This window comes from Ovis canadensis, chromosome 6 (assembly GCF_042477335.2).
Source record: "Ovis canadensis isolate MfBH-ARS-UI-01 breed Bighorn chromosome 6, ARS-UI_OviCan_v2, whole genome shotgun sequence".
Lineage (NCBI taxonomy): Eukaryota > Metazoa > Chordata > Mammalia > Artiodactyla > Bovidae > Ovis > Ovis canadensis.
In genome coordinates, this window is record NC_091250.1 from 45,250,374 (window position 1) to 45,273,924 (window position 23,551).

At 39.3% G+C, this 23,551-nt stretch overlaps 1 protein-coding gene across 2 annotated transcripts in view; it reads left to right on the forward strand.

The window, feature by feature from the left end:
* Positions 1-2,669: 2,669 nt before the first annotated feature.
* Positions 2,670-23,551, forward strand: part of UNC5C (unc-5 netrin receptor C) — a 424,053-nt gene continuing 403,171 nt past the window's right edge. For both annotated transcript variants that reach the window (XM_069593659.1, XM_069593660.1), the window contains exon 1: positions 2,670-3,183. In XM_069593659.1, coding sequence (XP_069449760.1) covers positions 3,060-3,183 — 124 coding nt within the window. In that variant the 5' untranslated portion in view covers positions 2,670-3,059. The remainder of the gene's footprint in view (positions 3,184-23,551) is intronic.

Here is a 23,551-nt window from a genome sequence, read left to right on the forward strand (position 1 = left end):
AAGTTCCTTTGGCAATTATAGATTATAGGAAAGTCACCTGCTTGGAAAAGCTGACAGATTTACTTTTCCTGTCCTTGTTCTTGTGCACCAACTCTTCCTTCTCTTTCTCACCTCAACTCTATGTACCATTTCTCAAACAATTCTCCTGCTCTCTGTAGATTTAATTTCAGTTTTGAACTACTTTTCCCCTTCTTACCTCTTACACTTTCTTTCAGAGAATTCATTTTATGCAGTGTCTGTCACTGGGCACTTCAGTGACCTGAACAGAATTATGTGACAATTTAATTCTATTTAACTAACTAGACTTGGGAATTCTCCCTTATTGAGCTTTTCTGGCAATCAATCAACCAAGACTGATTGAGCATCAACTATATTTTGGGTTCTATATTAGGAGCAAGGGATAAAATGGTGAACAAGGCAAAGTATCCACCTTACAAAGAGTTAAATTATAGTTAGAAAAGATAGACAATAAAGCTGCAAATGAATAAATGTGCTTTAGATGTTGTTAATGTAATGAGTATATATGGGGGCTTTTTAATATTTAAGCTGCTGTTCTCCTCTGAAAAAGTATAGACAAATATGAAATATAATCATAACCCTTTCTGTTGATGACATCCTCAAAATACAGATTGTGAGTGGCCTATCTGAACTTTCCAACATGGTAGCCCCTAGTTATGTGGCAATTAAAAAAACTCCCTGCAAATTACCCTGCAAGTTCTCAGTAGCCACATGTGTCTAATGACTACCATTTTGAAAAGCACAGACATAAACACATTTCTCATTGCAGAATGTTCTGTTGGTCTAGATAACAGACATAAACACATTTCTCATTGCAGAATGTTCTAGCATTGGTCTAGATAACATGCAGCTGATGAGAATCTTTCCTCAAAGATAAGAACAGCAGCTAACAATTTTATGTGTCAGGCACTTCACAGATGTTTTACTCATTTACCTCTCACAAAATCCTAGTAGATAGTTACTGCTAATAGACCCATTTTGCAGATTAAGAAATTGAGGCATTAGGCTTTATTTTTCAATATCTTCCAGCTAGTAAATAAGAAATGCTAAGAATTAAACTCAGGCAGTCTGACACAGGCACCTCTTATCTTCTTACGAAAATATCTTGGTAAGAGGAAGCTGAAGAGAGTAAAGAAGTGATTTTGGTATAGCAGTCTGTGCCTCCACAGAAATAAGAAATGACCAATTTCTCAATGTCTTTGCCAAGAATGACCTTTTCAGATCTACCAGACTCATCCAAAACAGGCCTTATGGGCTAGAGGTTTAGATGGGGGTTAACTCTGAAACCGTCTAATGAAATATTTCACAGATGAAGAAACTGAGACATGCAATTTACCTGACCTGTCCAGGATAACAGAGTGAGTTAGGACCACAGCCAGATCAGACCACAAGTTTCCTGCTTGTGTGTGTGTGTTTTCACATTGCCCCCTTGGCAATAAGAGCTTAAAATTTGCCCGATGTATTATTTAGTATTAGTTTAGAAATGTAATAATCTTGGGAAGTGGTTTTCTTCTTCGTGGAAGGTCAGTTTGCCAATGTGTATTGAACTTTTAATCCATCCACTTTCCTTTTATCCAGACTTTCCTTATTTTATCCACCCCTTCTTATATTTCCCCTTTACCATTACAACAGGGATCCACGACCTAGCTACCCAGGCAGTTCTTTCCTGAGTAAAAACATAACAAAAATTCATTGCAGTTTGAGTCCTTACACACACCATTAGGAATATGGAAGACATGTCACAGGTTCCACCATCACTTTAAGTGAGTATTTACAAATTCTCTTGGGCACTGTTTCTGGGAGTTTTTCCGGTATCATCTCACCACTCTTTACATACTCTACCTTGCCAGCCCCCAAGACGCACGAAAATAAATCTCTGCTGAAGAAGGAGTTTTCCTTGAGCTTTTAGTTACTGTTCACTACAGAGAAGCCCAGAGCATAACGCAGTCTGAGTGGCGTTGGCGTTGACGACCCCAAGCGAACTGGGGCACTGCAAAAGCTTCCTGCCTTCTTCCCCGGCACGCAGGACTTCAGCTCTGGCTCGAACCCGGCTTACTCAGTTTCGAGACCTGAAGTGGTACGGCGAGTCCAGCCCGGGGAGTAGGGCTCCGGCGGCGGCCCCGCGGTGTAGCTGGCAGGCGGCAGGCTGGGCTCCGCGGGACGCGGCCAAGCGGCTGGTGCGCGCCCGCGGCGCTGTCGGAGTCCAGGTCTGGCGCACCGCGGGAGGCAGGCGCGCTCCCACTCTCCCCAGCCGCGGCTTTCCTCAGGTCCCTCTCTTCTCAGCTTCCGCAGATTAACCCACCGCCGCTCTCCACCTCCGGCTCTGGGCGCGCTGTTCCCTCACTCCCCGCTTACATAACGCGAGCGGGCGCGCTCCCGCCGCCTCTTACCCCTCAACCGACTTGGGTTGGGCCCTCCTCGCCTCCGCGGCCAGCGCCTCCGCGCGCCTGTGCGCCCCGCGCTAGGAGGTGACCCTCTCTGGCCACCCAGCAGCAGCGGCGGCGGCGGCAGCCGGGAAGTCTCTCCGCCCGCAGGAAAGCCTTGCGATTGGAGCCGCGAGCGCCTCACTGTGCGCAACTCCCTCCCTCCGCTGCCCCTCCTCTCGCTGTTTCTTCCTCTCCCTCCGCCCGCCCCCCCCCCCCGCCCCCCGCGCGCCTGTGTGTGTTCGGCACAGGCGAGTGGACCCAGGGAGCAGTCCAGGCTCGGCGCGCGGCGGAGCTGCGGCTGCTCCTGCTGCCGAGGGGAGCGACGAGGTGGTTGCCTTGCGCCTCCGCGGACTTCCCAAGTGGGGGCAGAGCAGCCTCTCACGAAACCGCTGGTTTGGAAGGCGCTGGGAAAGAGGGACCTGCAAACTCCTCCTCGGCGTCTTCTCCCCACCCTCTTTTGGCCCCTGCCCTAGGAGAAAGTGGAGTGTGGAGCTCGGTGAGCATTATTTCTTCAGACAGCTTCGCGGTGCACCGACTCGGCGGCAGCCCAGCGGGGCTCTCGGCTGTCGGCGCGCCTCTGCGTGTGTGGTTCCGCGCGGCACACCTCGGTCGACGATGAGGAAAGGTCTGCGGGCGACAGCGGCCCGCTGCGGACTGGGACTGGGATACGTGCTGCAGATGCTCGTGCTACCTGCCCTGGCGCTGCTCAGCGCCAGCGGCACCGGCTCGGCCGCCCAAGGTAAGGGGGTCCGCCGGCTCTGCGGCCGCCTCTCTTCGTTTCTCGGGCTTCCCTCCTTCTTTCTCTCCTCCCCAGTTCTCCTGACTTCCTTACTTCGCCTCGTTTCCCTCAACTGGAAATCACTTTAAATTCTACTTTTCCAACTAGTCAGGAAGCTTTGGCCATGATTATTTTTAATCTGTCATCCGAGATGGGCACAGCGGGGCCAGGGACGCACGGAGTGTGGACACGCGTCTATCCCTGGACATGTGGGAGCCTGAGGTGTCTTTTGCACTTTCTGTCCGACACTCACACGTCGTCGTACATTGCGCACCCGCGGTCTGGAGGGACTCTGGGTGCGGGCGGCGGCGTGGCCTGCCGCGGATGCTCTCTGATGCGCAGAGGCTCCCCGCGCTGTGCCACGTCTGGGTTTGCGGGTTCTTCAGTGAGTCTCTGAAGACACCAGACGCCCAAGGGCTCTCAGCTAAGATAACGTGTCCCTTGCGGCCGGGGACCCTCCGACGCCGGTGCCCTTCGGCGGCTGCCCTGGGCGCGGTGGAGATTCGCGGGGCACCAGGACGGCGTCCCGAGCCCAGCAGGCCCGGGGTGTGCACGCCTCCCCGCTCTCGTACCCTCTCCGGGTCGCCCTACTCGCCGGCGACGGAGAAACTTAAAACCTCTCAGCTCTGAGGAAACGGACTGGTCGTTCAAACTAAATCCGAAACTCCCCGGGGTAACCCGGCCACTTTATAACTGACATTTTAATGCGTCTGAGCTTTAAAAAATAAGTGGCCGGGCCCCTGGGCACACCAGGATCTAGAGGAGCTCAGCCAGGAGTTAAGGGTGGGTAAGGGCGGAGGGGAGGCACAGAGGCTGACCGCCGTTTTCTTCTTGCGCTCCGAGTTTGAGGTGATGGAGGCAAATCCCTGCCTTCCGAGCCCTTCCAAGAGGAGTGGAAGACATTGAAAGAAGAAAGCCAAGACTCCCCTCTCCGGGGTCTCTCTCGGGTCATCTGACGCCCCTCCACCTCCGGGCCACCCCGAGCGCCCTCCTGGGTCTTGCCGCCCAGTTTTGTGGTGGTCGGTGGCTCCGCACTGGCAGCTCAGCTTTTCTCTGGGATGAGGGTGGGGGTGGAGGAAGCTTCCGCAGCGTTCGGAGGTAATCCAGGCATCCTATCATCTCGGTTACACTCTTTCCAAATTTGGAAAGCAGAGGAGGTGCGGCGAGAGCCTCAGCTCCCTGGGAGATGCTCAGACACTCCGGCGGTTAGCGGCAGCATTCCCGCAGATCTGCGGAGGAGCTGGGGGCGAGGGCGTGGGAGGTGGAGGCGGGCTCCGGGCGCGGGCTGGTGTGGTCCGGGTGGGGCGGTAAGTGATTAGTTAGGCTTTGTGAATTAGCCATAGCTACTTCGGAGAGTAAATTTTCCTGCTGCCTAGCTAAGTAGCCACGCTCATAAATCCTTCCCTTCTAGCCAGATGCCTCCCATCCCCGAGGTTTTGCCCTGGTTTTCTTATTCATATTTCTAAAGCTCATCTGTCTGTCTATTTTACAAAGGAGTCCCCATTAAGAATCATAAACTTATTGTAGGTTTCTTGAAATTGGAAGAAGTTCTCAGGACGGCAGCTGAGGGTACTTAGAGGGGGCGTTTGCAAGTTGAAGTGAGCAACCTGATGAATTGTTGTGGAATCAGCCGCGTGACTCCCTGTGGAATTCGCCTGCTGTTATTGGGCGCACAAAGGACTAAGCTATAGGGTGGGGGTGGAGGTGGGGACGGAAGGGGGACCAGGCAGTGAGAGAACTGTTTGGGAAAAGGACAAGTTAAAGTCCCCAAAGATGCCAAATGGGAGATATAGGATCCCTGCCGAGAGCTTACTACAGCCAAATTAAAAAGACTGGATAGGAAAAAAGATCAATAAAGATAATCAAACAGAAGATTGTAAGTGGATTAATATTGAAAGAAGAGGGGAGAAGCTATTAAAAGAAAAGATGCCCAGGATAGACTGAGCGTTTGCCTCTTACACTTTTTTTCATTTCATAGACCAGGCAAGCCAAAGATTGAGGATTTAACCAACTCTTCTGATCTTAAGTGGAACAATTAAATGTATTCTTTTGGGTTTGTGCATTTCACTCCTGTTTTTCTCCGTTTATTATTTTCCTTTCAATTCCTAGTGGACAGACTGAATCTTGTCTTTGAGAGACACACCATTCCACCCTTTTAATCTTTGGCTTCCTCTGTATTTCAGGATACCAGATATTCCTGTTAGGTGTCAAAAATGTAGAAAGCACCAAACTCTACTTTCTGTTACCATCACTATTACTGTAATCCATTCTTCCAGCCTGTTTTCTGTTGAACTACTATTAAATACACTTTCTTCTCAGAATCACACTCCTATAATGGTTTGATAAGGAAGTCAGACCTTTGTTTCCTTCTAATTTTTTTCTATTTTTTCTCCTCTCTCTTTGGACTAGATCACTAGGGAAATAAAAGATGCTGTTGCTCCCTCAAGGTATGATTTCCTTATGCTGAGGGCTTAAAGATGGGGATAAATGATTTTTTATGAATGGAAGTATATATGCAATTAAGATGAGAAAGTTAATATAAGCCCTTTACAATGTGGACAAGATTTTTTATTCTGTTTTTAGAAAGATACTAGAAAATTGGAAGTTTTTGGAAATGCATGTCTTCAGAGAAAGCCAAGAAAATAACAGATGTTTAAGATAAAAAGGCAGAATGGATATTATTTGTGAGTGTACTCATTTTGTAACTGTGGTTTGAAAAAAGACAGCAGTCATTTTAAACAGGTCCTTGGGAGAGTCTTTAGGCTTTAAGCAACAACTTTCTCCTTTCTGGCTATGTTCTAATTGTTTCATTCAAGATTGCTGGGAACTCCTAGCTCCAGGGAATCTGTGGTGCTTCTGACTTTCAAGAATGAAAGATTTCACCAGGAAAAGGCTGTGTGTGTACGTGTGTCCAGTTTGCCTCAAAATTAGTGTCCTCTTGAAATGCATTTTATTCCTGGATTACACAACATTGATATTCTGCTTATCTAGCACCAACTAGTGTTATGAGTGTTAACACCACCAAAGTCAGAACAGAAAATTACTGAAGATTATATTGGGATAATTCTCCATTATTGTAAGATAATTTGTAATGCTTTTAAAACAATATACTTCTTCCAAGAAAAAGAGTAAAAATTACTGTCACGCATTTATGCATATTGATGTGGTACAAATAGACAACTGGCATGGAAGACTGACTTCCATGACATGTATACTATATCGTTTTTCTGTTTCAGGAGCCGAGTAAATTCTTAAGTTTGCATTTGGAATTTGTAGTAAGGAAAAGTAAGCAAGTTTACCTTTGTTTAGAACAATAATTTCATGTCTTCTAGCTTAGGGGATTCTTAAAAGGCTTCAGAGAGCAAACTTTTCGAATACTTGCAAAGCCTGAGGAGCCATTAAATTGTTAACATTTACTGACTTCCTGGCCTTCTGTGTTCTGGATCCCGGGGATTCCATGTTCAACAAGACAGGACCCTAGAGCGTCTCCTGTTGTAGTCTGGTTGTCACGATCAGAATACATACTAGATCCTTGTTAAGCAGCCCTCCTAAGGACGTGGAAGAGGCATCCAGCTCTCCTAGGCAAACCCTTTTAGCATATTTAGAATTATTGTTGAGACTTAAAAATAACTGTTCTCTAATGTATGCTAGGTTCTCCAATTAGTGCAAATAGCCGCAGTGCCCTAACTGCCTTCAGCACTTTTCTGATTTAGGTCATGGCTTTGCTGGAGCAGCAGAGGGAGTCACTCTCAGAGGAAACATTAAAACTACAGGAGGCTGCCACTTCAAGACGATAATGGGGAAGCACGTGGGGATGGGGCTTGAGCCAGCATTCTCGCCTTGCTCTTTTAGCCCATGTCTTCTCTTTTAGTTTGACTTTTGCATTTGTGGCAATTAGGAACAAACCCATTCATGTCGCCTCAAATTAGAAATCCGTGAGCTGTTTGCATAGTGTATGGTATTAGAAGTAAAGTTCTGAACAATTATTATGTCACATACTGTGTGCTATTTTTTAGGGAGTTGAGAAGACAGTTTCACCCTTCGAGGAAGACAGACTTAGAACCACAGAATTATGATTTGCGTTCTGAAATAGAGCAGTGGCCGTAGGTATAGTACTTTCTGGACTCAAGCATCCTGTGTTAGTAGTAAATAGGACAAGCTAGGGTTGCGGTGGGAGTGGTAGTGGGGTTCTATAATCCCTGCACAGAGGAACGTAAGGGCAGGAGGTTGGTTGGAAGTGGTTTGGTCTTAAAGCTATTTGCATTGCAACTGTCTTATTAGATCTTGCTTAGGTTTAATATATCATTGGTCTGGCTTTGAGGAGACACAGGTTATATACAGGCTGTGAGGGGGTGTGGTGCCCATTCTGCCTGTTAGTTTAGTGGTGACAACTGCCTCATAATACTGCCGCCGCCGCCACCTAGCCGTGTGGCCACTGGTGAGTTATTTAGCTTCTCTGTGCCTCAGTTTCCTCAGATGTAAAATGGGGATAAGGTAAACTATAAGTCAGATGAGGGCTGCATGAATTAACACATCAAAAGTATGAGCAACAGTATTCTTTGGCTTCTAACTCTGTAAACCACAGATCAAGGAATCTAGACGTTAAAGAAATTAAAGGTCAATAATTTTGAACTGAGAGTAGGGTTTGCTGCAGACACTGCTTCTCCCAAAGTCACAAGTGGAGTTGCCTGAGGAAATGCTCCAAAATGTCCCACTGCAGACTCCTGGGCATGGCATGGTTCTTCCCAGAGCCTGTGGGAAGCTGTCTCTTTTCATAGCCACATTTCTTCCTTTCCACACAATCTGGGAAATTAACCTAATACCAGTTCTAAAAATGCCATGTTAAGTCACAGCCTGTTGAGCCCTGGCTTCACTCTTTGACTTTCTGTCTTTACAATGAATATTGAAAAATAACCTTGCATAAATCTATAAACACTTTTATTTAATACATACTTTTATTTTTAAAAAGTACATGTAAGTTCCAGATTTTCAGATAACTGTTTTGAGAAAACCAGCCTGTTGAGCAAATGTGGATAGTTTTTCTTAAAAAAAAAAAAAAATGAAAAAATGGACACAAGTGTATATCTAAAAATCATAATGGAATACATGATAAAACAACACAAAAATACAGAAAATCAAGGGAAAGCAAATCACCAAGACTTTCATACATTCAAGTTATATTTGCAGTAGAAAGCTTCAGCATCATAGTGTAGAACAACATGGGTAATCTAGATAATATGTATTTTGAAAGTGTCACACTTAATTAGTTCTATCTGTTTAATGGTTAATGCCATTTTTTTCATGTTTAGTGCTTTTTTTGTGTGTGGCCATGTCATGTGGATTGAGGGATTGAGGGATCAGTTCTCCAACCAGCAATCAAACCTAAGAGCCCAGCAGTGAGAGCCCCCACGTCCTAACCACTGGACAGCCAGGGAATTCCCTCATGCTTGTAGTAAATGTTGCTTTCTACCAACAGTTTAAGATAAAACTAGACATTTGTGGGAGTTTTGTGTTATTTAGAGTTAAAATACGTCTTTCTCTTACAGTATTTTCATTCCACTTTTACTTTTGGAATGCCTGGTCTGCAGTTAGAGAGTCCTAAATTTCTCACTCTTTTTCTCTTTTAATCTAACTCCTTAAAGCTATGTATGGGCTGTTCTTTGACAGCAGATTGCTTATGGATTTGTAGAAGAGAGCTCCATGAATATGAGACCTTGGGTATTGTTCCAGTATCACTTAGTTCAAGGATATTTAAACTAAAATAGAAGCTATGAGAAACTCAACGCTATTCTTTCTGTGACGTTTTTTAAGTATAGTAAGTTTGCCTTGAGCAATATTTTAAAAACTGTTTATTTTTTTCTAGTTTTTAAAAAGAAATCCAATGATTGCATAATTTATAGTTTCTGTTATTTTAAATATTTATGACCTCCATATTTGTAGAGATTTTAATAACAAAAATTGTATAGTATTAATTTAATGAGCTAACAAGCTCAAAAATAGTAAACTTCTTACATTCTCTACCTGATTAGAACTCTTAGAAGAATTTCTGCCTTTTCATGAAAACCTAATACATATACTATGTTGTAAATATTTGGAGTCTTTATAAACAAAATGTTAAAAATATTATCATAATTTTACAATTGAAATGAGTTCAGGGTTAAAGTTGTAATGTGGTTTCTCATTTTGAGAGTTCCTGCCCCCCAAAAGTTGCTCCCTTAGGATTATATAATGAGGTTTTGAAAGCCACAGAAGAATGTCTCCAGATCTGATACTTAAAACATATCTAGTCACTCACACATAGTGTTAAAGTTACTGTGACATTAATTAAATTGAAGTTATAATTTGAAAAGTGAGCTGAAGCTTTCAAAGTGCTGGTGTTTGTCCTTATGTCAGTATACCTTTTTATTAGCAATGGGTAGTGATTCAAAAGTGCTTTAAGTAGTGAAAGTATAAGCTTAACATCTGAAAACTCCAGTGTTTGGGGAATACCCTCTTCTAATTAAATAAGCATGTCTCATCGCAGTGTGGTAGTGGAATGAGAGAGAGAGGAGACAGGTGAGACTTCATTTTATTGATGTGCTTCTTAGAGTTCTTACTTAAAATATGAGGCTCCAAATAATCATCTGTTAACAGATGATATTGATTAATCAAATTTCATTCCAGAGTTACCAGTCTTATTTATTTTAAAATGTTGTGAGGATAAGGGTTTTATCTTCATTAATCATTGTCATTTGGATCCTGTGGCTAGATTCATTTCTTGGCAATTATGAGAGCCATAAAAATGCTTCATGTAGATGAACGTGTATTATCTGTTCTTCTAACTAAGAATGTGAAACAACAGAAACTCCCTCAGCACATTAAACAAGTTTATTGATGAATGCTAACATTTTTCAATTTTAGTCAATGTCTTAATTGATTATTTAATCATGGACTGACTGAACTCAAATGTTATTGTCTTTTTTCCTCTGTTCAGAATAAAAAATCTTATATATGAACATTCATTTCCAGTAAAAACACATTAATGCTTTCCCACTAAAACACATCTGTAGCCCAGTTATAAGGCTAAACATGTCCTTAAGTAGAAATGCAGGTGTTTTCAAAACTCATGAAAATTAGTGTGTGTAATAATATAAAATATGAAAGAGCAATGTAGAAGTAAAGTAGACCATTTGTACAGAAAAGTAACTATCTTAAGATAATGCATAATGTACATTCTCTTAGGCAATAGTTTAGTGCACTATGATGGGCATGTGGTATAATAATATCCACTTATAATTACAAGCATAGTGAAATACATCCAGGTATCAGGCAAAAGTGAAGGGGAGCAGAATGGGACTATTCTAGTCTCCATGAATTTGCAACTTTGTTTTTTGCACTCAAATAGAGTATTTTAGATGATTCCATTATCTTTTTGGAATTTCAAAACCCTTAAAAAAAATCTTTCAAAATCTGAGTTAGAGACTACCCTTAAACAAATGGTATTCTCTGACATTTTCTGGAACTAAAAGTGACAGTCAGTGAAGAAAGCATTGTTGTTGTTTTATTATATGTGATTATCACAAACCTGTGTTATCTCTAATCCAAACCAAATAGCCAGATTACTACCACAATAAAAACTTTGATTGGAAAGACAGAGTAAATGATGGCAATTTCACTTTGAGCATGATGTCTGTGTGAAATATGTTGACATTTGAATTCAGCTTTTACTAAGGGAAAATGATTCATTTTATCTTCCATTGAATAAAGAGTTTGATAAATATACACATTGTAGCCACCCAATGGAAGTAGGCAAGTTTGGTAAGCACAAATCTTGGAGTCATTCTGGAGAAAACAGTAATTACCTTACCTGTCATTTTCTTTAGCAACTTTCCTTCTTTCTTCTGTATCATGAGAGAGCATAAACTTTTAAATGTGTTAGGGATCAAATTCAAGGATTGAAAGAGCCTAAGACATTTTCCTCCCAGCCTGCTACAACCATCACCCACAGAGCATGCAGCTTGGTGGAAAACAGAAGCCTGTTTCAGAAACTGCTCTCAGAAGCTGAGGAAAAACAGGCATGCTCAAATGATTTATTGTTTGTGCTATCCGGAATAGAGACCTAAGATCAGTATTTCATTATAATATTATTCAATGGCACTCTGACTTGAAACCTTTATATAAATAGAGTCTTGATACACATCTATTTCAATGAACATAGCAAAAGAGTTTATAAAGTATTTAAAAGATATATTTTTTTATACATCACATTTCGATTTTACTTAGACTTGTTTGAGCAGGATGTACTTGTTTGAGAAATCTAGACTTAAATCAAAATGATATACTGATACATGGAATCCTTCAAAGTTCTCTGTAAAATGCATTTATATTTCCTCAGCTACTCTGTTAAATAGTGTCATTAATAATACCAACATTGTATGTTAAATCTCACCTGTACATCAGAAATTGAATATCATTCTTAGGATATATAGGAGTTATTAGGGACAATTGTCTCAGAAAAGAATTTGCTTAAATGAAGTTTTATCTTTAATATAAATAACAGTACATTTATAGAAAATGTTACCAATATCTGTCTCTTATATATTAATCAATATATGTATTTATTTTTGCTTATGTTTACACATGAACAAAAATTAACTACATATATGTTTAACTATACATATGTGTATATATATATGAATTATATATATGCATATTTAAAAGGCATATTGGAGAAAGTTAGAGTTTACTTACTATAACCTGATGAAAAAATGTAGAAGAAGGATGACTAGAAAAAATTTTAACAGTAGATTTGTTTTCCAAGTAGGGATGGGGTTAATCAGTTTATTAACTTTATTAGAGACAATGATCATGTGAAAGATACACATGTCATTTTTTATAGAATGAAGTATCTGTGGAATTATTTCCCAGGAGGGCATTTCCTGGAAGACTCTTAGTGGAATGAAGAGTTATCTGTGAGTGCACACACACACACACACACACACACACACACACACTTATGTTTGCACAAATTGTGTGTGTAACTCTTTGTTTTAGAAAAATTCATTGTCAAACAGTCTTGGCAATATCCCCAAAAAGCAAACAAAACCTATCAAATAAATGAAAACAAACTTACTGAAAAGAAATGATAAGGTAGTCATTGAATAGGGAATCAGGTTTCATCCCTGGTTTCTAACGGGAAAATTACATTCTTTTCTGCAAAAAGTGTTGTCGACCAGTAGTTAAATTGTCTACAGCAGTGCACAGTAGAGCTGCCTCTGGTTCATTTGTGCAGTGGCTTATCTGATAGAAGCAGTTTTCTCCTGTCCTGCAAGTAACAGAAACTGGGGGATCTCCATGTGCACTGGCTTGTTTAAAACACGTGGAAAAGAAATACCATATTTTCCTACACATGCGTGTGTGCATGCTAAGTCACTTTAGTCATGTCCAGCTCTTTGCGATCCTATGGACTGTAGCCTGCAGGCTCCTCTGTCCATGGGATTCTCCAGGCAAGAATACTGGAGTGGGTTGCCATGCCCTCCTCCAGGGGATCTTCCCCACCCAGGAATCCAACTGTGTCCTTACATCTCCTGCATTGGCAGATAGGTCTTTGCCACTAGCGCCACCTGGTAAGCCCATTTTCCTACACTGCTACTGCTAAGTTGCTTCAGTCGTTTCCGACTCTGTGCCACCCCATAGATGGCAGCCCACCAGGCTCCGCCGTCCCTGGGATTCTTCAGGCAAGAACACTGGAGTGGGTTGCCATTTCCAGTAGACTATAATTTTTTGACCAAAAGAGAAGGCCAACTCTCCTCTGTGCATGAGTAAAATGTTTCATTCACATGTGGGACCCCCTCTTCAACAGAGACAATGTTTGCCTGGTAAGCACCTTGCCTGAGTGACTTCTTATGATTGGGCAGATTGAAGGCAGTCAGTTGTGTTGTTTTTCAACTGGTGATATGTTTCAACTTCTTAATAAAATGGAATTATGTTTCCAGGCAGAATGTTTAATTTTCTTGGACTCTGTCAGATGCTATACAGGTGTTTTTATTTCTAGATTTCTCCATTATATCCATTGATACCTTTATTTAAATGAACAAAGATAAAATTATTTGAGGGGAAAGAGTTGTTACTACTGAAAGAATATAAAAAATTTAATTCTATATAGAGGGATGATATGATTTCCTGCTTGTTTTTAATATTATATTAAATGCAGGTTAATATATATTTACATGACACATCAATATGTAAATATATGTTAATTATTGCCATATGTTTCCACATCACTTGGCATTTCTGAACTAGGATTTTAAAAGATGCAAATAAATTCTAGCACACAGGAAATTGTTTCCTATGTTCTCTATCTTACATATCATATGTTCATGGATGACATAGTCTTTTCGTAAGAAAAATATGTAATATTCTGTTAAGAACAGCAAAGTAATAATAATAATGTCCCACAAAGTTTTGCGATAGCAAGTCTAAATGCTAATGAGAGGTTGCCTGTTTAATGCTGAATTGCAAGGTTAAAAAGAGGGTCTTAAAGATAACAGCAGATTCCACAGTCTTTGGGTTTGTTTTGCATTCAATGACAGTCACTAAATTAGGGAAAGGAATGTTCAAACAACACACTTGAGGAAAAGTGATTTTTATAGAAAGGAGCCATTTCTGCTAATAGCCAGTAACTGCACGTAACCCTGCTGACATTAAAAGTCCATTAGCTAAGCTCAGTTTAAATAGCAGCTGATGCAGTGTCAGCTAAATGTACACTGGAATTTTTTCATATAATGCAGTAATAGCAGTTCTGTAATTTTTTTCTAAAACTACATACATTAAGTAAAACAAATGTCATCTGATAGTAGTGGCAGGGCTGCTAATAAGCAGGCAGAGATTTGTGATGAAACAAAAGTAACAGTCTATATAACAAGAAGATAATAAATGGTAGCGATAGTTTTAAAAGGAAGCCTTTGAGAAAAATCATATGGAGAAGCTTAAGCTGACATCCAGAAAGAGTTGTTTCCATAGAAGCACGTATTAATGTGCACTACTTTGAGATATTCATTTAAAGTGGAGTGATTTTTTTACCATTAGCCTCAGTGTTTAGTATTTCAGTGTATTTTGAAACATCTTAGACACTGTTATATGTATAAATAGCAAGGGAATGGGGGTAAAAGGGGATTGAAAAAAGAATACAAGTGAAAAAAGAGATGTAACTTCATATGTGTTAATATCTTTAAGGAGATTACTATGGTAATATTTTTAAGCAATCTGATTTATTAATGCTGTCTACAATGAAATCAAAGGTTGAAATATTTATATTATCCCCCCTCTCCTGTTTTTCCATTTTTTGAATATTTTCCAATCTCCATTTTAATCATCTGAAAGACAGGAAGTTTTACTGGAAATTTTTAATAGAATCCAAAGATTTTTAACAACTTAAAGAATTCTCTAGGACAGTGTTCTGTAACTGTGAGGCCATTGTGGAGACAGTGGGGGTCACTTTGTAATCTAATGGGTGAGCTGGGAACAGGGCAGTAATTAATCAGTGGCTGTCGTGCTCACACCACTATAAAGTATTACGAGAACCTTCACGCTGACCACCCCTCCCCATTATCAGACCATTAGTAAAACCCTGTAGAGGCAACAATGGGGAGGCCTGCCTAAGCTTATGACCCTAATCACTTGGGTATAAGCTTTGTGCATATTTTCAGAATGGTCACTAGAATTCTCATCACATTTTTGAGTACTCAGAATTATTTATCTTTGTAATCTAAGAATTTATTATGTCTAACCTGAGATATCTTACACACACACAACCTGAGATGTTACATCTTTTGTTTATTTTTGTTTTTAAAGTTAACTCAGTTTTCTTGATATGATTAAAAAATACCTCACATAACTCCGCGTGGCTTGAAAAGGGGGAAAAAGAAAGGAAAAGGGAGAAAAAGAAGAAAGGACTACTATTTAACCATAATGGGGTGACAGAGATCTCCCTTTTATGTTCACAGCTTTTCATACAAGCGTTTCATAATAAAATCAAGAAGTTCTCTTTGGTGCTGGTAACTGTTTTAATTCAGTTCAGGCCACTGTAAAGACTTATTTTGAATGAATTGGAAGCTTCCATGGATAGAGTTTATGCAATTAAATTCCTAACCAAAATCCCACTTACTAACATATTGCATGAGGGACTTGATGAATAATCTCATCTTTAGTATGTAACTCAAACATTAATAACAGATGGAAATATGCCTAAGTTCAACCAGTAGGCTTTGATTTTTAATTCTAAGCTGCCTTTAGTTTTTTCAGACTAAAACATCTGTTAAAAGTGACTATTTTCTGTATTTTTTTTCTTTTCTGTTGCATAAATCTATCGCAAGATGAAAAGAGAATGCCAGAGTATTTGGCCACATGAAAAATTTGTACACATCTATGAACTAGTATTATGAAATTGAATTATGTTGAAAATTATAAGATGATGCTCAACTGAATGAAATAGGACAGTTGTTACATTAGAGTTTGGAATAGTTTTTAGAAAAAAATTACCCTGCAATGTTAATATACTGTTGCTTTCTTGGAAGTTTTACAATGTGTGTGTGCTTTTTTTTTTTATGAAGAATTACATTTTGAAAAATTTTGAGTGAACATGATGTGTATTATGGCTTGGTGTTAAGTTGAATTTGTTCATTTATACTTGGAAAACTTTTCTTAAAATAATATTTAATAATGTCTATTGTTTAGTGTGATTATCATGACTGTGTTTAAAATAGTGAATGGTTTGGATCACTGCTTTTTTGCTTTTTAATATTTCTTTCTTTTGACACTTAAAGAATTAAAACTTATTAGATATATGCATGTATGTGTGGGTCTGATGATTCCTGGTATACGAAGTTAATCAAAATTCATTGAAAAAAAGTATTGTTTACAATCAAGAGTGTTCTTGGCAACTATGCTAGAGCAATATTAAATACTTATGCAATCTTTATATAAATAAGTCTCTTGGTAAAAGTGAATAAACTGAGCTTAGCTCTAAGCCTGAATATTGCATACAAATCTAAAATACTTTAGCTTCAACCCACATTTGTAAGAAGAATGTCAGAGTCAGAATAGTATTTACATCACAGAATTACGAAGATTAACAGGGTTGTAGAAAGGGAAGAATTGAGGATGCAGTGCCTGGCATGTTACATGCTTAACGCACATTAGAGATTGTTGTTGCTGTTGTATCTTCATTACGTACGTCTTGGCACTAGTATGAAAATCATTGAATATATCACAGGAATGAAAAGATTGCACTCAATTGGGGGTACTACCAGGTGTAAAAATATCATTTAAACCAACAAAGGCATGTTGTCGAAGATGAAATTCTTAAAAAGAATTTGGTAGATTTAAAAATCACATTTTAAAATATCCTGTTAAGTTGTCAGATTTTAATTGTACATTAAAACTCTTTGGAAACTCAACACATGTGTGTTTGGGTTTTATGGACATGTTTCAGATGATTTTTTTTTTCCTATGCTAGATTCTGAATGTAGAATATATTCCACTAAAACTAGTATCTATTAAATGTTAATGAAATAATCAGTTTATATTTTTCTCTACTATATATTAGCTATACTTATAAAGACAAGTATAACTAAAAAGACTGGAAAAAACAATTGGAAAATTCTTTAGTTTTTGCTAACATTTAAATTCTTTCTGGTTCAGTGGTAAAGAATCCACCTGCCATGCAGCAGACCTGGGTTTGATCCCTGGGTCGGGCAGATCCCTTGGAGAAGGAAATGGTAACCCGCTCCAGTATTCTTGCCTGGAAAATCCCATTGACAGAAGAGCCTGGCAGGTTACAGTCCATGGAATCACAAAGGAGTTGGACATGACTTAGCGACTAAACAACAAAATTCTTTCTAGAAGAATAGAAACAGCCTTCTTCACTTATATCAGAAATTTACTGATATAAAGCAAAGCATTTACTGATCCTAGGGTAGAAGCAAAATTTATTAAACTGAAGTTTCCAAGCAGAGCCAAAGTTCCTATATGTGTGAGGGGCATGTTATAATATAGGCAAAAAGGTAAATTAAGATACCCAAACTGTTATGTATTTTATAATTGACACTTGCATTTAATAAAGTATATTTTTCTAATGGATTGGTTCAGGAACAAACTATAGCTGAACTCTTACAGTTTCTCAGACATATTGTTAATTATGTATATGTAATGGGAAAGGGAAAAAAGTACAGATCATAATATTACTTGAAAAAAGTTTACTAGTGTACATTTATAAAATGGAAGTACTGTTGCTTAAGTTATAACTTTATTTTGAAAAAATGGACATAAAAATGTTTTTAACTATAAACATTCAGGACTATATTTTTTAGTTCACTGTAACATTAAATAATTTGTTCAGTCTTTAGTTTACTGTGACATTAAATAATCTTGTTTTTTCTTTTTCAAAATGTCCTTCAAAATGTGTTATTGTAAAATTAAAAGAAAGCATGAAAAGCTTTTTCCTCAAAATGTGTCAACTTGACAGGAAGACTGTAACCCAAAGCACTTATGACCAAAAATAATGCAATTATGGATAAAAACAATGTAATAGGTGTGTTGACTAAATAAACAAGGAAAACACCACCACTAAAATGATACTCACACAGGAAACACTTTGTAAAGCCCACTGAACATTGATTGTGTTGCCATTTTCTTTGTCTAAAAAAGCAAAGTTTAACACACTTAGTTTTTACTCCAGCCCTCCGCGACCACAGCCCCCTCACTTCCCAAGTCCAGCATTGTAGGAAACATCCCACTTTTAAAAGAGGAAATTAATAAGAAGCGTAGAATCAACAGTGTGGTTTAATTCGTACATAACTATGAAAACTTATCTTTATAGCATCTTATTCCATTTAAAAAACCCAACAGAAGCAATCTAGAATGTTTTAATGATTGATTAAACTGCTCATTTGGGTTTTTCTGCTGTGTATAACATTTGGTTTGCAGTAGTTTTCTTTGAAGATTTCCTGGGGGAAAACCACAACCATTAAAAAGATGAGACTGTATTTATAACCCCTCCTTCTAGGGTATACCTGTATTTTTGTTTGTTTACTTTTTAAATAAAGAGAAGCTTCTCAGAACTTTAATTTTCTGAACATTAAATGGTCTTAGGCAGTTCTAGTGTTATTACTTCGGTCTTGTTTTTTTAAATTGATATGAAAAATATTTATTTTGTGCCAGAATGCATTTTTATTTATTATTTTTTCAGGAAGGGGGGCAATTTAGAAAGCCAAGTTGTTGAAGCAAACAAAAAATTACTTTATTTCAGAATCTCATATATGTTAGATGTTTATAAGCACTTATATTCAATTCAATCCTTTAATGATGTTAAATTATCATGTTTGGGAATGCATGTAAGAATTAAAGATTTTAAAATTTAAAAAATAAAAAACTAAAAATTAAAAAAAAAAAAAAAAAAAAAAGAAAGATTACATATATTACTGAAACATATTTTGAATATGTCTGTTTCTCCCAATTGGATCACTAGAGAAGTTTTTTCGTGCCTCCTGTCCTGCCTCACTCTCCTTTATTCTTCACACAGAAGCTAGGCAAATCCTACAAATATCATCAGTAAAGCTCTTTTTCCTAAAACCGTTTGATGGCTTTCCATTGCTTCTAGAATCAGACCTAAACTTAACTTGGTTGGCATAGATATTTGTTCTTAAACCTCTAATTCCATTCCTGGTATTCCTCTGCGGTTATGGTTTCCTCTGAGCATGCACCTTTCCCAAGCCCGGCACTAGTGTTCCAGTGCAGCCCTAGAAGGGGACATCCTTCAGATCTGTTTAATAAGCTGGCAGTGAGTGCATATGGCAGCTTATACTCTTCCCTTTGCTGTGAACCAGGGTTTGCTCCTCAGGTTTCATCCCTTTCTTCTAGCGGATTTCTGTTCCATTTTGATATCTTAGTTTAGATCTTCATTTCTCCATCAGTTCAGTTCAATTCAGTCGCTCAGTCGTGTCCGACTCTTTGCGACCCTGTGAATCGCAGCACGCCAGGCCTCCCTGTCCATCACCAACTCCCAAGTTCACTCAAACTCACGTCCATCGAGTCAGTGATGCCATCCAGCCATCTCATTCTCTGTTGTCCCCTTCTCCTCCTGCCCCCAATCCCTCCCAGCACCAGAGTCTTTTCCAATGAGTCAACTCTTCACATGAGGTGCCCAAAGTACTGGAGTTTCAGCTTTAGCATCCTTCCTTCCAAAGAACACCCAGGACCGGTCTCCTTTAGAATGGACTGGTTGGCACTCCTTGCAGTCCAAGGGACTCTCAAGAGTCTTCTCCAACACCACAGTTCAAAAGCATCAATTCTTCAGCGCTTAGCTTTCTTCACAGTCCAACTCTCACATCCATACATGACCACTGGAAAAACCATAGCCTTGACTAGACAGACCTTTGTGGGCAAAGTAATGTCTCTGCTTTTCAATATGCTATCTAGGTTGGTCATAACTTTCCTTCTAAGGAGTAAGTGTCTTTTAATTTCATGGCTGCAATCACCATCTGCAGTGATTTTGGAGCCCCCCAAAATAAAGTCTGACACTGTTTCCACTGTTTCCCCATCTATTTGCCATGAAGAGATGGGACCAGATGCCATGATCTTCATTTTCTGAATGCTGAGCTTTAAGCCAACTTTTTTACTCTCCTCTTTCACTTTCATCAAGAGGCTTTTTAGTTCCTCTTCACTTTCTGCCATAGAGCTGCCTTTTACACCCGACTGTAACACTCTTTCCTTTTCCCTGTGTCCCCAGCTAGCATGTCAGCAGGAAGAGGGCAGGAAGCATGTTTACTGTGGTATCTCTAGCACATAAACAGGAGCTTCATATATGCAGTGGGCATACAATATATATCTTTTAAATGATGTTGGATAAATGCATAACACATCTTAGATGGGCTTTTGGTGAGTACACACTGTGGTGGAGTTAACAGGAACTTTCCTGATTCCCTTTGTCACCGACCTGGGGAGCTCCGGTACGCAGTGAGATGAATATGAAGTTGAAGGTAGAAAGGACAGTCTCAGGAGTGAAGATTCACCATCTCTTAGATTCTGCCTAAAAGGCCAATCTCCTTATTCTTACTTCAGAAATCCATTCCTGACTTCAGATAGTCCACCCTTTAATTTGGGGCTATTAAGTAATGAAGAATTTGGATTCTCATATAGTGAAAGGAAATAAACCTCAAACAACTGATGGGTAAGCAATGTGAGCACAACTAGACTCTTGGCCAGTTTGGTCAGTTTGCCTAAACATAGCATGGGGAGTTAAAGAGACCTACAAGTTGAACCAGCAACCTATCAACACTCAGAGACCCTGATTATTCAGTTATAGAATTCTACCATATGGAATATTATTAAAATAGATTTTCTATTTTAATGGGTGATGAAATTGTTTTATATTAGGATTATTGTTGGGCCAAAAATTGCTCTATAGAGTATTTCTTCTTATTTCTCTCTGTTGCTGCTGCTGCTAAGTCACTTCAGTCGTGTCCGACTCTGTGCGACCCCATAGACGGTAGCCCACCAGACTCCCCCGTCCCTGGGATTCTCCAGGCAAGAACTCTGGAGTGGGTTACCATTTCCTTCTCCAGTGCAGGAAAGTGAAAAGTGAAAGTGAAGTCGCTCAGTCGTGTCCGACCCTCAGCGACCCCATGGACTGCAGCCTTCCAGGCTCCTCCGTCCATGGGATTTTCCAGGCAAGAGTACTGGAGTGGGGTGCCATTGCCGTCTCTGTTATTTCTCTCTACTACAAAGTAAATAAGGCTCTTGCAGGGTATGTGTCTTAGTCTGTTAGGGCTACTATAAAAAAGTAACACAAACTGGATGACTTATGAACATCAGAAATTTGTCTCTCACAGTTCTGGAAACTGGGAGTCCAAGACCAAGACACCAGCATGGTCATGTATGTAAGGATCCACTTTCTGATCCCCAGACAGCAATCTTCTGTCTGTGTCCTCACCTGGCAGTATGGCTAAGGATCTTTGCAGGTCTCCTTTATGAGAACACTAACCCCATTCATTAAGGCTCCACCCTCACAACCCAAGTATCACCCAAAGCCCTCACCTCCTAATACTATCATCTTTGGGAGTTGGGACTCAAAGTATGAATTTGTGTAAGAACAAACATTCAACTTGATGGTATGATCCTATGAGTATGAGGTGAGAGGGTGAGGAAAGGGGGCAGAGTAGTCCAGAGTCAAGAAAAAGAAATCTGTTTGGGAGTGCATATTCAACCAGTTATCTTCCTGTAATTGACTACTGTTTGAAAGTTCTTTTGCTAGGACCACAGTCTATTTTCTTTGGGCAGGATATTTTGTTTTTTTTAGACTAGGAAATCATATAGTGAAATGTATCATTATAAAGCATTATTGAACCCGATTTTCTCATAGGCACTTTTAAGGTGACCAAATATGTTGTGGATTATGCTACACTGCCGGCAAAGAGGAAATTATAACAAGTAACTACTTCTTTTTTGTTAAGACTTCAGTAAACACAGACCCAACTTGCCCTGAGTAATTACCACAGAGAGCTATGCAATGGTCTTTAACTGGTAGTTGTTTGTAATCAAGCAGCCTGAATCTTGCCTTGACATAAAGCAGAGGAAGTGGTTAGGAGACAGACCTGTAATTAGCAGCAGCAGGTGCCCATAATGGAATGCCAGAGAGATGTTTAGAGAGGCAAATATTACTTTAGGAAAGCTTTCAGGATTGTCCATTTAGACCAAAAGATGTCTAAATAAAAACTGGCTTGAGAGCAATATTAAAAGAATGTGTCTTCGGAAACAAAAGAAAAGTGTAATAAATTCCTTTTATGCAAATTAACCTCTTCTTCCATATGCCTAAGTATTATTAAGATGTGAAGTCTGAAAGATTGGACTCTGTGTTCAGAAAAGGAGTAATTTAACAACTTTAGACACTTTCGGTTATTAAAACGTTTATGGTTTAAGCAAAAGCTCTGCTCTTTATTTTAATAAGTATCACATGAATAAATCAAATGAAAAATTAGCTTGTCTAAAATGAATTTTCATGGCTTCAAATGACACTGGATCATAGATTCCATAATCATACATGATGAAAATTTTTATTTTAATTTTATGTTAATAATCTTCTCGATTTAAAGAATCTTCTCATTTGAAGAATAAAAACAAAAGAAACTCTGTAGTAAATGAGAACCAAACCTTTAATATAGGAGCTCCTGGTGGCTCAGATGGTAAAGAGTCTGCCTGCAGTGCAGGAGACTCAGGTTCGATCCCTGGGTCGGGAAGATCCCCTGGAGAAGGAAATGGCAACCCATTCCAGTATTCTTGCCTGGAGAATCCCATGGATGGAGGAGCCTGGCAGGCTACAGTCCATGGGGTCACAAAGAGTCTGGTATGACTCAGTGACTTCACTAAACCTTTAATATACATTTTACTAGTTTCCTATATATTAATTTATTAGACATTTGTCAGTTGTACAGAATTTCACCCTTCAGTGATAACATGTTTCAATTTTTACCCTTTTCTAAAAGAAATAATATTTTACCATCCTTTCTGAGTGGTACTTAGAAGGAATAATTATCCATATGATAAACTATGTATAATAAAAACTTGTAATCAAGTTATAAAAGAAATATGAAATGTAGATTTATAATGCCAGTTCCTCTTTAAGCAGTACACTTAGCTAAGTTGTTTTGATAGTGTCCTATTATTTCAATATTTTTCTTTCATCTTAAACTATAAAGACTGTGGTTTATATTAACTTACAGGAAATTCTATTAATACTGTATGAGGCATTGACAGACTAAAGAAAACCAACAAAACATAACTGCCTGGATAGTTTTTTATGTTTTTAAATGGGGAATTTTCTTTTCCTTTTTTCTTTTTCAAGTAAACATTCACTTCGGTTGTCTTTATGTTGTGGGGAGTGAATAAACCACGTGGACTTGAACACCTCCTAAAGGACAGAGGAGTCGTGATATGTCTGTAAGACCTTATTCATTCTCAGATGTGCTTAGCTTGTATTTTGGGGAATATTTGTTTTCCTGCCTAATGCTAGCCATATATTTATCACTGTGAAAACAAGTGGAGAAATCAGTCATATATTTATCACTATGAAAATAAGTGGAGAAGTCAGTCATCCACTGCTCTTGCCAAAAATGCCTTTAGCTCCCAGAGTAGTTGTATGTCAAGATCTTGCCCTACTTAAAAGGAAGACATAAGATTTATTCTGGAAATTTACCAGGACAGACTAGCCCTCGAAACATGAAGGAAAAGATCTCTGTAGCTAAATTAAAATAAACTTAAGTCACACTTGATACATTATGCTTAAGATAGCTCCATC